Source organism: Acomys minous (genome assembly GCF_964271855.1).
Source record: "Acomys minous genome assembly, chromosome: 1".
Lineage (NCBI taxonomy): Eukaryota > Metazoa > Chordata > Mammalia > Rodentia > Muridae > Acomys > Acomys minous.
This window is the reverse complement of record NC_140483.1, coordinates 50614868-50630000: the sequence shown is the minus strand read 5'-3', so window position 1 is coordinate 50630000 and position 15133 is coordinate 50614868. Positions and strand designations below refer to the sequence as shown.

The window sequence follows — 15133 nt, the reverse complement described above, 5'->3', positions numbered from 1 at the left end:
TGTGGAAATTCAAATTGAAATTAACTTGAGATTTCACCTAAACACACTCAGAATGGCTAAGATTTTTAAAAAATGATAACAAATGCTAGAGTGAGTGTGAAGAAAGGAGGGTACTTATTCACTGATGATGGATGTGCAAAATAGCACAGCCTCCTTGGAAATCAGTATGTAGGTTCTGCAAAAAGATAGAGATAGATCCGCTTTATGATCTAGCTATACCACTCTTGTGCATACACTTGACGAGCTCCACATCCCAGTGTAGAAGATAGCTGCTCTTCCATGTTCATTGCTGTTGTGCTCATAATAGCCAGGAAACAGAAACAGATTCCCGTCAACTGAGAATATGTAGCCTATGTACATAGTGGAATAACATCCAGCTAGTAAGAAAAATTGAATCACAAAATTTGCAGATAAATGGATAGAACTGGAAATAATAATTCTTAGTTAGGTAACCCAGACCCAGAATAACAAATGCTCTATGTTTCCTTTCATTTCTTAATAGTGTATTTGAATATTCAGATTATGTTTCATTTGGACTATCCAGAGAAGTCAGGAAATTAGTTATCAGTCATGGAAACTTACTACTGAAAAAGATTTCCTATACACACACACACACACACACACACACACACACACACACAGTGCTTTAATATTGAATTATTTGATAGTGGGGTGACATTGCCTCTACTAGATGCCACAAGCTAACAATAGCCAAGATCTAGGAATGGATTTCCTCTTTTGGAGTTGCTGGCTAGTGAGGTCCTATAGTCCTTCAAACATTACAGGGTATTGATAAATTGTTTGCTCTCCAGAACTTAATGGTAAGATCGTATTACTGAAGACATCACATACTTGAGTCATAGAATATAGAGGAATAGAGCTGGTACTGATGAAATCTTCATTTCTAATGTTCAGCTTTCACAGTGATTAAGTGTTCTATGCATACTATCAGAGGAGAAAAGTCCCCATTAGTCACACCCGGCTGAGATCTGTGAAAGCTACAATCACGAGTGGTCTAAGACATGCCCACTGGAACAACAGTGCTATGAATGCTGTGACAGTAATCAACTACTTTCTTGAGACTATCTTGGTTATTTTTCTTGTTTCATTGACAAATTACCCTGACAAAAACAACTTAAAGGAGAAAGGGTTTATGCTGCTTTGCATTTCAAGGATATAGCCCATCATGATAGCAGAGGTTTGAGGTGGCTAGTCACATTATATATGTAGTTAGCAAGCAAAGAGTAATGGCATGGTTGAGTTCACCTTGCCTTGTCTTTTTTACGGCATTTCGGATTCAACCCCAGAAAGTGGTGTCACCCACTATTATAGTGGGTCTTCCCATCTCAGTTACCCTAATCAATATCTACAAGCGTGGTCAGAGATTTACCTAACCAAAATGATCCATTACAGGTGTGTCTGGAAACTTGTCTCCAAGCTGATCCCAGTTCCTGTCAATGCACCAGCTACACTGGCATCTGGTGGGAGCTTGTGACAAGTGGGTAATCTTGAGGCCCATGTCAGAGCAATGGACTCAAACACTGTGTTTCCATTTTAAGCTCTTCAGTTGAGTGTGATGCTTGCTAAATTTTGAGAGCTGTCAGTACACATTATAAGCTCATTAAGTAGGAACTATCTCTGGAGATTTCAGTACATGTTTTTTATTAGGCATCAATGTTTCCCTGGATAAAGTAACTATTATTTGAACACTGGTGAGCCTTCTTCCTAGCCACTGTCATGACTGACTTTTCCTTTTATACCCATGATAGTTCTTCCTTCCAGGTGAGGTCCTAAAGTTTTTACACGTGGATTTATATGCTTTCTAAGCCACCAACTAAATTGAATTTTTAAATAAAATATTTTTGTATATTTTAAAAATATGTCTTATGCTTAAAAGGTGAGATTAATGTGTATCTTACATATGAAAATTAAAAATAATGTGATTGTTTTCTTATTTCAAAATAATTTACACACTGAAGATCTATTTTTAATTTATTAATTCATCCATCTCTTCATAATTTATTTTTGTGTGTATATGTGTGGTATATGTAGGTGGCTACATATGTGTAGGTGTGTAGAGGCCAGAAGTCAACACAGAGTATCTTTCTGGATGCTTCTTCACATTTTTTTTTTTTGAGACAGAGTTTCTCACTGTACCTAAAAATCATCACTTGGCTGGCTTGGCTAGGGAATGAGCTATAGGGAGGTTGGGATTTTAGACAAGAACTATTTACTGCACAGACTTATGACTGGGTACTATGAGTCCAAACTCGGGTCTTTGTGCTTGCTCTGGCAGGCACACTACCAACCGAGCCATCTCCTCAGCCCTTCAAAGATTTATCCTATAATGAAGGAACTGTGTATTTCCCTATAAATTTCTCTCACTGGAAACTTCAATACATGCTTTTTACTAGATTTTTATTATCTACGTGGCCTTTCCATGGCATACTACAACACAGTTTTCTAATACTGCAAACATCTTAATGGAAAAGGTATGCACCGCTACTAATCTGTTCAATTTTAAGGAGGACCTCAATTACATAAGGATTCATTGCATAATCTTGAACTAAGGATAGACAAATGCTCTGAGCTATCATCCCCTTCACTAAAGAGAGCATCCAGTGCTTGCTTTGAGCTGCACTTGTAGTTGTTGCTTATGCAAACAGACTCTCACCTGGAGCTTCAGTGGCTCGCTCTAAGCCAATGCAGCCAATGAATCACAGCCCATGAAGTGCAATCGAGTGCTCAGAGGATTCGTTCAGTATGAACCCCCTCCACACGCTATGGCTCTTTCTCCCCTCCTACCTCTCTGTCTTTTAAGATTTATTTCCTTTTCTTGCTTTGCTGCTCAGAAGCACACAGGCTCTTTTCCACCCTGTAAGCCCAGTTCTTTATGATCACTCTAAATTCAGATGTGGCATACAGCTGCTGGGTCACTGTAACAGTTTCCAAGATTCATTAGGAAGGAACTCATGCGTCTCTATGCTGGATGCTCATTAGAAGGTCTAGCTGGAGTCTGGGAACTCATGAGTATCTATGCTGGCTGCTCATGCTCTTCTTTTTTTCTTATCAGCTCTGGCTTTCCCTTTGATTCTACCCATCTTCTCTGGGATTTCTAGTCACTGGTCTCGGCTGCTACAGCTCTGATATTATTGGGATAGCTGTGAACTAAATCAACAACAAAAGTCTCTAAATTAAGTTCACGTGAACTTAACTTCTGGCTCCCTTCCCTAGATAATTCCGGTATTATCAATTAATACAAATAAAATTGATTTGACCCAGACCTCTGGAGGCAGGGTCTGAACATTTCTGTCCCACATCTCTCTGAGTAATTGGTATTTGGGCACAAGAACCAAGATAACCTATTGTCCTACTGCAGGTGACTGATGAGCAAGCCTTTGACTATACCCTTGGAGTTGAGCAAATATCGCCCATGAAGAGCAAATCCTGACTCTTATGCCCTTATGTGCATTTTGTGTAAATTCTATTTTCGTTGCATTTTGAATATAGTTCATAAGATGCCGAGTTATAAAAATTTGCCTGGTTGCTTAGAAAACAAGAGGAAAACGTAGCCCTATGGGAACAACAGCAATGTATCAGAGGACTTATTGTTGCTTTTCAGTGTTTTGCCATGCAAAGAACATTGGCTGCTTTGAGACCACAGCAGACATCATGTAACCCACAGTATAAATGAATAAATTGCAGAGAGAGGTGCGTTTTTGGCAAATTTTCAATATTTTGAATATACCATTGGCACCCTTTATTTCTAAATTTAGGTTGTAGAAAAGGTTTCAATTGATGCTAAGCCCTAAATAGGACATTTACCCCATCCCTTCTAATGCTCAGGGTACATGCAGAAGAGAGGTTAAAAAGCCAGTATTTGCTGAAAGAGAAGGAGAAGGGCTGAAAAATGTCATCTTCTGGATAAGACGCAGGCACTACAATTACAGAGTCACAGCAGTTGGAGAAGCCCTGTACAGGGCCAGCAGCCAGGCAGGGACTCACTGGTGGCCTTATGCCTCACTGCTGAGCTATTTGCTCCCAATACAATCAGCAAGGGTGGGCATCATTGTCTTCATTTGTGTACCCAATAGTGACCCCACCAGATGCCGATGAACAATCCCACTCCAATGGGGCCAGAGTTGGTCCCTGTTACACTAAAGAAGCCACAAGCCCCAACCAAACAGAAAGTCATGAATCTTAGAAGGGACCTTGTATGGAGAGGAGAGGAATGAAAAAGATGTGAGTGAAGTAAAAATGGCTGGAGGGAGAATGTAATAAGAATGCATTATATACGTATATGAAATTGTTATAAATGATATTAACTTAAAAATGCAAAAAAATCATTGACACATTGTAAGCAATCAATGTAATGCACCATTATTTTCTCCTTCTAGGAGATGAAATAACTGTCTTGCTGCCATTTTTCTGTTAGAGCACGCAGCATTGGAACCTACTAATTTGTAGCCTGAATTCTTTCTAATAGATTGCATTAAGTACTGGGCTTTGAGCCGTTGAGGGTAGGCCTAAGTCAAGATTGAACAGAAAGAAGGGACTGAAAAACAGAGCTGTCTGACCCTGAAAGTGGCCTCATGAAGCCCATGGACTAAATCCAAAGGTGTTTGTCATTCCTGAGGTTTTTCAAGATTTTTCTCACTTTCAAATGAAATAATTGCAGATTTTTATTAACATAAGGTAATGTCTAAATATGTATATGTATTATGGACTGGCCAAATCAGGCTAATTATCTTATGTATCAGTACAAGTATTTACTGTTTTATTTCTATGATGAGAACACTAGAAATTCTTCTTATGATTGGTTGAAATACACACCATCATCAAGTATAGTCCCCATGCAACAAAACCATAAAACTTATTTCTCTTCCCATCTGCTACCCTGTACTCATTGACCGACATCTTCTCTTTCCTTATCCATGCTCACCCTCAGCCAACCCTTGGCAGCCACCATTCAGTGCCCCCCATTCTTTGTGTCAGCTGTCTTAGGTTACACATATGAGACTGGCTTTTCATGCCTAGCTTAATTCACTTAATATTGTGTCTTCTAGCTCATCTATTTTGCTGCAAGTACAGAATACAAGCGGCCAAGTTTCCCAACATTTCTGATCGCCAGAGGAATACAAACTATGATATTATCTTACAACTGTGATATTGTCAATGTTCAAATTGATGAATGACAGTAAAGGCCAGCAGATTTTTTGGGAAAACGGAACCCTAATTTATTGGTATATTATGAATTTTGGAAAACACTATGGAAGAGATACTCAGAAAAATATGAAAATTGTTTTACCATATGATATAGTGACATCATTACTGATTATATAGCTAAAAACTAGATATTTTAAAGAGATTCCCTCCTGTCCTTCCCAGAAACACTATCCATAATACCCAAGATATGGTAGCAGCCAGTGTCCATTAATGGATAGGTTTTACTTAAGTAGAGCATTGGTACACAAAGGAATAGTATTTAACATTTGTAAAAGCTGGGCCTCAGCTTGCAGTTATGTAGAGCTCCTGCTGAAATAGCAATAGTGACTGTACATATCTGCTCACGAGTTCAGTGAATTCAGTAGATTTTCAGTGTTTAGCAAGCTTTCTCTGTAGCTATTAGTTCCCCTTGGAAATTGACTACTTTTATATGTAATTAGACATATGTCTTCTTGAATATGAAAGGGAAGTGCAGGGTGCAGATGCAATGGCACTTACCAGAGTACTCTTGAGGACAGACACACGTGTATCTTCCTATCTCGTTGAGACATACAGCCTCATTCATGCAGGGATCAGAAACACATTCATCCACTTCCAAGTCACAGTGCCTGCCTTGGTATCCAGGCACACAGAAGCAGGAGTAGCCATTGATTCCATCCTGGCACACAGCCCCATTGTGGCAAGGGCTAGAAGCACACTCGTTGTGATCTGTCTCACAGAAGCTTCCAGCATATCCAGCAGGGCAGATGCAGACAGGATGCTCAGGGTCTTTATGGCAGATGCCACCATGTTGGCAGGAGTTCCCTCCACAGGAATTGGTGGCAGTTTCACAGGTCAGCCCACTGTACCCAGGAGGACATTGGCACAGGAAGCTCCCTTCCCCTGGGGTATTCACACAAGTGGCAATTCCTTGGCAAGGACTGGAGAAGCAAGGGTCTTTCAGGTCTTCACAGTCTTCATCCAAATTATTGGCTATGTCTGAGCAACAGTTGTTGTCTAGTGGAAAACCCTTGCACACAGAATTGTTTTGGCAAGAATTTGAGAGACACCTGCTATTGTTTTTATTGCAAAATGAATCTAAAAGGAAATAGAAAATATCAAGATTAAATTTAGAAATGGGTGAGGATAAAATTCAAATATATAATCAAACACATTCAATAGTGAAACAGAACACTGGGATACATTCTAATATTGAATTTTAATGCTTCATTTATGCAGAAATTTCCTCTACTTGTTAATCTCAGATAGGGGCGAAGGAGACGTCTCAGTCAGTAAAATGTTCGCATTGCAAGCATGAGGATCTGAGCTCAATCCCCAGAACCCATGATTAAAAGGCCAGGTTTGAAGCAGACACTCTAATGCCAGCACTGGAAAGGTGGGTCCTTGGGAACGACTCACTGGCCTGTCAACCTCACCTAATCCATGAGCAGGGCAAAAAAGAGAGAGACTCTCTCTCTCTCTCTCTCTCTCTCTCTCTCTCTCTCTCTCTCTCTCTCTCTCTCTCTCTCACACACACACACACACACACACACACACACACACACACGAAGCAACAATAACTTTTCTACAGTCCTTCTCCATCTTCCTTTCCTCAGTTCGATGAGCAGTCGCACAATAAGAATCAAACATTACTAATCCCACCAGCTATTCAGAATTCTGATGCCCACCTTCCCTCATGGAAGACTTTAGGAAACACTAGGAGACCCTTTACAAAATCACCCTTGAGTCAGTTGCTCAACTGAGACACATATTTAAATGAATTTTATTTCTTGATTTATGACTGATTCTTTTTATCAACGTTGCTATTTTATGCTCTGAAAAGCAAAGCATTAAAAAAAATGAAAAATAATAAAGCCCCAGTCATCCAATGGGATAGCCTGTGGTAAATGTTCCGGGTCTTCACATGTAGCATTTCTCAACCACACAGCAACACAAAATAGTTACATACATCCCACAGATTAGAGCAGATATTTGAAGTCAAGGCTTCAACTTTCACTTCCTGAAACTTTCCCTGTTCTAGGAATCTATTTTTGAAAATATAATTGGTGGCCTGCAGACTGGTCTATGAAGTGAGTCCAGGATAGTAAAGGCTATACAGAGAAACTCTGTCCAAAAAGAAAGAAATATAATTGGACCAGTGGCCCTATGAAAGCAATAATTCTATGACTCTCTCTAAGTTGATTAAATAACTTTTCCCTTTATCATCTAAAGCCTTGTATGCTGGAGGATATTAGAACATCTAAGAACTCCCAAGAAGGCTGTGTGTGATGATGCCTGTAATACTAGTAGTACTCAGTAGACAGAGGCAGGTCTTGGTGTAAAACCAGCAGATTATGTAGGAAGACACACACATGGGAGAAAAAGTTAGTTATAAATCAGAATTATTGCCCAACTATACTACTAACTTAATTTGAAGAGAGGAAAACATGTAAGTACTTGCAGATTCAAAATATACTTTTTTTTTCTTTTTTTGCTTGATGCTCAGGAAGATTTTCACGGACCATGAATGACAATGATAATGAAACCAAGAAAGAAGACACTCGCTCTAGGAAATCTTGTTAGTAATCTAACAAGATAAAAACAAGCAAATTTTACTAAAAAAAGAAATCCCAGCACCCCAGATGTGCCATGAGGATCAACGTCAAGCAGAGCGTAAAGCGCAGCCTCATGAGGGATGTGTCAGAGAAGAAAAATGCAGAGTTCTGTGTGGGAGGGGGCAGCAAATAAACAGAGCAGCTCTAAACTCTAAAACTCAAAGCAACTTTTACTGCTATTAAATTTGGAGAACACTAAATGCTGTACATGAAAAGAAATGAAAGCAGTGTGTGTCTGTAGGTGAAATCAATGCACAAACTATAGAGAAAAGAAAATTGTAATTTAGGGGAATAATGCTTTACTATAAAATAATATAAAGCTGTAACTGATATTTGGAGCAATGGAGCTGTGTGTGTGTGTGTGTGTGTGTGTGTGTGTGTGTGTGTGTGTGTGTGTATGTATGTAACATGCCAAAGAATTAAATCAATTTTTTTGCCACAGTAGGATGCCAATATGTTTTGTTTTGTATTACTTTGTTTTGTTTTATTCTGTTTTATGACAAGGTCTCTTTGCATACCCCTGGCTTTCCAGGAATTCGATATGTAAAACAGGCTGGCCTTGAACTCGGAGGTTTGTCTGCCTCTGCCTTTCCAGTTCTGGAATCTAAAGATGAAAGAAACATTTAGGAAATAAATGAAAACACGATGAGCTTGTTAGAAACACTTCAGGGAGTTTGTCCTGGGGTGTGTGTCTCGGGCATGAGAAGCAGCTGTGAGCTTCGCCAGAGCCCTAGGGATTCGGAAAGGATTACTAAAGATAACTGTGATAAAATATTTGCAAAGCAAACCCGTTGGATTTCAATACAGACCACACCCTGTCCTCCATTGTTCTGTTTCTGTGTGTATAAGCCTCACACCTTCTCCTTGTGCCTGGCAGCACTGACAATGTGTACCACATAGGTCTGTGAATGTGTGCCTAGATGCTAACAGGCATCCTTGTAAATGGAGTTTAGCATCTACTGATCAACGAGGCCAATAGAAAATTCTAATTTTCAAATCTATAAAATAACTTCAGTTGACTAAATTTTCTTTAACATGGTCTCACCTAGGCAGGTCTCAGACTCGAGCTCTTTCTGTCTTTGCTCCCACAGTTCTGGGACTACAGGCATCTGTCTCCCTGTCTGGCTAATTTCATGAATTACTGAGATGAAAAAATTGATTAAATAATTCAATAAGCAGCTAAGGATAACAGAGCAGAGGCAAAAATCTGTGTAATGGCCTTAGGTCATGGCCACTCCAACTTTTTCACAATGCTTGAAGAAAAGCCGCACATGAGACGCCTGTCACTTTACGTTCTTTTAATGAAAAAGAAAATAATTTTAATAATTTTTATGATTTAGAATAAGACTTATTAAGTGTTAAATTTATCATTCGATTTTAGTTCCCAGTAAAAATGAGACAGAGAACGTGGTTTTCATATGACCTTTCTAACTGAAAATAGGAAATTTCACACTTTTAAAGTTCAGAACAACACAGAGGGTACAGCCCCTTTTCCTTGCAGTAAAGTTCGCCATCTACTGGCGGTCATAAGAAACTCTTCCTTAGAGAACTTAAAACTTTTCCTTCCTTCCTTCCTTCCTTCCTTCCTTCCTTCCTTCCTTCCTTCCTTCCATCCATCTTTCCCTTTTTTGTCCTGAGAGCAGCAGAATTCCATCAAGGAAAATGTCCTGGGTGATGCCAATGAGCACAGCAGCTGTAGCCCAGCTCCAACTGCATCTCAGAAGAGGCTCTAGCTGCTGGTCCAGTAGAGCTTTCCCCCTCCTCCACGGAAATGCCCAGCAGGAGCCCTGAGGGCTAAGAACAACAGCAGGAGGAAAAAAGCATTTCCTATATTTTTAATAAGTCATTATTTTGCATTATAATATTAAAATAAAAGATTTCTGTGTTTTTGAAAAGTAAGAATTAATTTGACCAGTTTTAAAGATATCAAAGACTTAACTATTACTTAATGGTCTTTTTGGATGCATGTGCCAGTGAGTGTATATTATTCTGTAATTAAATCTTCACGGAGAGCAGGCATATTGGCAGTTTAGCTTAATTGTAAGGTGGGCCATATTTACTCGCCTGGTGAAACAGAGGAATGAAACTTTGCAAGGGGGAGCAGTTTAATTTTTTAGAGGTCACTGTTGATGACATTTACTCTTTAGTTTGTTCTGGTTTTCCTGTACTTACCTAAGAAGCAAATAACTGTACTTTTTGAAGACTCAATTATTGGAAAACTTACGAGGTAGTTGTTTAACTTTACTTCTTTCTTTACTTTTTTTTATTAACCAATAAAGAGAGAGTATGACAGAGGACAATGGTGCAAGACTGAGCCTGTATCTGCCTGCAGAGCCCCTGCCTCCTCATCTGCAAAACCAGAACATGGCAATTTGTCTCTTACGTTATGGGATTTTATGGAGATTAAGTCATCAGATTTTAACGCATGTCAAGGATATACTAAGCATATATATATATATATATATATTTGCTATATATACTATATAGCATATATAAGCACATATAAAGGATATATATGTATATGTGCATATATATGTATATCAACACATATATATGGTCTTTGAGAAGGTTTTGAATTCCTCACAATACTATTCAATAAAAAGTGTCCATTTTACCAATAGTTCGCACTGCAGGGGGATTGTATTGTAGAACATGCAGTGATAGACTCAATTACACCTTTCCATAGAGAAGCTGTCAGCTTACTAATGCCTGCTATATCCTTCCCATGAAGGACACGGACTGGTCAGACCCAAGTTAGATAAGGCAAATAATAGATTAGAAAATGTCTGTTCTCAAATGTTTATATTTTGTAAAAATACATCTTTAACATCTAATTATAAATTTAAGTGTCTATTTAAATATTTGCCTCAGATATTAACATGAAATGAAGTTGTGATGGTGATCTAACTAGCCAGACCAAGGACATGCTGTGTCTCGTGTTGTCCTCAGCACCTGTGTATCCTAATAGACACTTTACAGCTATTTCCAGAGTATGAATCACCCAACCCATGGTTCTTTAATGGTGTTCTTTTATACCAAGTACACACATGTATATGGACACCTACAATCACTACATACTACCCATGTGTGGAGAAGTAATTGATACTCATTTTTAAACCACACTTTTCCACTTAAATATTCTGTAGTTATCACTTTCTCATCTTTTTTCCCTTCAGGATTTACAAACCCAATTCTCTCCATAAAACCCTCTAATCATGTCTGTTGTTCATTTGTATTGATGCTGAGTTTATGTATCAAATTCACTCTGTGCCATCAGGAAGATGGGAGGGAGGGATAGACGACCTCTTATGTGTCATATCTGGGTCAAAAATAGCAATTTTAATGTGCCCATGTTCAGCCAAAATAAGCACTACCCACCACTCTCCCAGTAACATATGCACACTTATTTGGGTTCATTGATCAGAGTCATGAACTTTTCCTAGATTTATTTATTTATTTATTTATTTATTTATTTATGTATGTTTTTCTCAAAGGAGTGGGTCATGGGCCAAGGACTTAGGGAATTCATTTCTGAGGAATGCACTAGGTTTGGTGTGGAATAGCTTGGAGAGCACACCCAGGCAGTGTTTTCTACTTTAATTCTATCCCACATTTAACTACAGCAGGAGAGTAGATATGCACACACATATAGTGCATATTATCCCAAAGTGTGATTGTCCCAACAACGTGCAGTGGATGATATCTGATATTTTTTCTAGAGAAGATTAAATACTTACTAGAGAGATGCTGTTAAAGTGATCTGGGTGGTAAACATGTTAGCAGAGTCAAGCCCATATCAACAGGCCTAAGGGTTTTAATCTACGAACATGAGGCTGTTTGCTGAACTCTCTTTAGCCCAGCTTTCTGCAGAGAATGGACTTCTACTGTAGGTCTGGGCTGGGTAGGGGCTGGAACAGGAGGGAAGCATGTCTTTATCCAGGACATAGCCAAAATGTCTTGCACATGGCAGGTGGTGAGTAGAAAATTGTTGAATAATGAATGAGTGCACAGAAATAGCTGGATTCTCATTTAAGTCCTGCTATGAAATTCTTACTTTGACTTCTTTTGGTAAAGTCAAGCATAACAAATCGTCAGTTAGATTGTTCTCTTTGATCCACATATGACAGAATCCACATGCAATAGTTAAGCTAAGATGTAGATGCAGGACAATCCCTCCCCCGGATGTTTGCTGCATCCCCAAAGCTAGGCATTCACTGTCATATATGCAGTTATTTCTGTACAGATCTGTACGTGTACAGGGTCTCAAACACCAAATTGAGGCCAATATAATGTAATCGAGAGAGTATAGATATATGGTTAAATAGATTGAGATTTTGGTTCAACTAACGTCCACCTCTGTAACTCTGGGAAAACAATCATCATCCAGTGCCTCAGTCTCTTTCCTTTCATTGGAATCACTCATAGTGATGTGCACAGTGGGTGAGCAAAGGTGCTTGGGGTTCTAGGTTTACATTTTGGCTCTGCTCCTTACTGATCTCTAGGAGTTTTGTCATCTACATTCTAATGTGCCTTAGGTTTCATTTTTGTAAAAATGACACTATACCATGGAATCATTGTAATGATTAATACCAACTACCTGATAGTGCTTAGCATAAATAAGCATTATCTGTATCTTATGAAAGTAAAAAATACTATTAGTATTTTTGTTATTTTTATCCTCAGGAACATAAATAATGGTATATATAAAGTTCCTTGAAAAATGCCAGGCATCCAATAATTTTTAATAAATACCATTTGCTTTTCCATGCAAGATCCAAAGCCCAAATACCTTAGGAGCCCTCTGTTAACTAGGGAGACTCAATTCACATAGTTGATACCTGATAAATACCACTCCAAGGAATAAATTCAAGAAAGGTGACTTTCTTGGAGTTCTAAGAACTTCTTAGAGTTCTAAGAAGTACAGTCTTATTCTATTGATATCCCCTGAAAACTAAACATCTAGGTACAGGCCGACACCTTCATACTTACTACACCTAATTCACAGGCAGACCCTGATGTGCGACCTCCTTGCTCCAGCTGGGGACACTGTGGCCATGATTCACTGGTGTCATCTGTACCTCAGAGTCTTATTCTATCATCAGTTCTTCGCAGGATCCATGGTTCTTTGAGAAACTTATGAATGCCTTTCATAAGATAAGCATTTTTTTTTTAGAGTTTCTTTGTGTATTCTTGGCTATCCTGGATTTGCTTTGTAGACCAGGCTGGCCTCAAACTCACAGTGATCCATCTGCCTCTGCCTCCTTAGTGCTGGGACTAAAGGACTACACCACCATGCCTGGCCATAAAATAAGCATTTTAAAGACATTTTTATATATACTTTCTGATTATTAACACTACCATAGATGAAATTAAGTTCTTTTTATCTAAAGGCATCGGCTTCCCTGGGTAATAAAGGCTTCTATGATGCCCACTGCACAGCCTGGACCCCTAAGAGTGGGTTAGACTGGGTCTTGGTCATTATGACTTGGCCAGTGCATCACATGCTTCTTGCCTCAGGCATCACTCATGCCCACCTCCCCGGGGATGCCTTCCTTCTTCTATTAACCCCAAAAAATGACCAAATCATGCAAAATTTGAAGAACATTTTTTAAACTAATCTCAGTTACTGAACATTTTAAGGTTTTATCTTGTTTCTTTCCCATTTAGAAACAAGCAGGCCTGGGCTCTGGCCTTATTATAACCAGTATATACTTTAATAATGGTAGAATTTTACTTACGGAGTAGACTTGCACTTTATTATCACCATTACTTCTAGTAAACCAAAATGGATACTCTCACTGTCTAACTGAAACTATTCTAAATAAAAAGAAAAACCGCTCCTCACTATAAGACTGTGTTTTAACAAGTGATCAGCAAACAAAGCTACTAATCAGGTTTTAATCCAAGACAATGAAGAATCTGGCTGAAATACAGACAGGTCCTTAGTACCCACCTTTAATACCAAACAATGAAAGTGGCATTAGTTTATAGAAGGAAGCAGCGATGTTTGAAAGGACTTGTGATTGAGGGGCAGAGGAAGTGATGAATCAGAGAAAGAGTTGACGGAATGAGTCAGAGATAGGATACACCTAACTCTCATGTGAACAGGGCAGGAAAGAGAGGCTACTTAAAAGCACTACAGGGAGAAAGGAGGAGGCGAGGTAGTGTGGTGTGAGTTGTGTGTGTGTGTGTGTGTGTGTGTGTGTGTGTGTGTGTGTGTGTGGCAGTTTTACAGGGACAGGTTGCATAGAGAATGAACCAGAGAATTGGAAAAGATCCAGAAGACTAGAACAAACATCCAGAGGTAGTGTGGTGTGAGGTGTGTGTGTGTGCGTGTGTGTGTGCGTGTGTGTGTGTGTGTGTGTGTGTGTGTGTGTGTGTGTGTGTGTGTGCAGTTTTACAAGGACAGGTTGCATAGAGAATGAACCAAAGAACTGGGAAAGATCCAGAAGACTAGAACAAACATCCAGAGTTACTTTGAGGCCAAGCAGAACAATACAGTCAGAAGCCGAGAGAGAAGCCAGATAGAATCAGTCATCTTGGAAAGGCATTTGGACCAGAACAGCTGAATTGATCTAGCCAGCTAGAGTTCAGAAAGAGCTGGAAAGGGTGAGCAGTAAGTCTCAGAGGCTGAAGCATTCTAGGCCTAGGTTAGCAGACAGAGGCTGGAAGCTGAGATTCAAGACCCAGGCTTGCAGAAAATTATATTGTACAGAGGGTAGAAGCTTCCAGGCCTAGGCCTAGGGATAGTTAGATATAAATATGCTGTGCTCAGCTCAAGCCATATATTCAGATAGCTTGGGTATGGCTCTCATCTCATCCCCTCATCAAAAGGAATAAAAACATTTACATACAGTCTTATCCATGTTCTAAATAAATATACTGCATATAATTAATACCGAAGAAAACAATAGGTACAATAAGCTGAATGTAGCCTTTTAAAGATTAAGAAATCCTTCTATATGCTAAAATAATATACATGACCAACAGAAACTTCCTAACATATATGCATATATATAAAAGGAATTTTAATAATGACTCTCTGGGGTGGTGGTGGCACAGCCTCTCCCAGATACCATAGGTTATCAAATTAAAACCCCAGTGACAGGAACAGGTTACCTTTCTTTAAGCTGTTGGTCAGTGGGATCCATAGACATCTGACACTACAAACTATTGCATTGCTGTTGGTTGGCCTCCTGGATGTGTGGAAAGACCTTATTGCTAAAGACAGCACACACTTAATACATAGAACATGGAGAAATCAAGCTGTTATCAACCTGGAGGTGTCAGCTTTACTGGCAGGTGTTTATCAT

At 39.1% G+C, this 15133-nt stretch overlaps 1 protein-coding gene across 3 annotated transcripts in view; it reads right to left on the bottom strand.

The window, feature by feature from the left end:
- CRB1 (crumbs cell polarity complex component 1) overlaps positions 1–15133 on the bottom strand; it is a 166372-nt gene that overhangs the window by 125125 nt on the left and 26114 nt on the right. For all 3 annotated transcript variants that reach the window (XM_084788399.1, XM_084788401.1, XM_084788400.1), the window contains exon 2: positions 5725–6303. In XM_084788399.1, coding sequence (XP_084644525.1) covers positions 5725–6303 — 579 coding nt within the window. The remainder of the gene's footprint in view (positions 1–5724; positions 6304–15133) is intronic.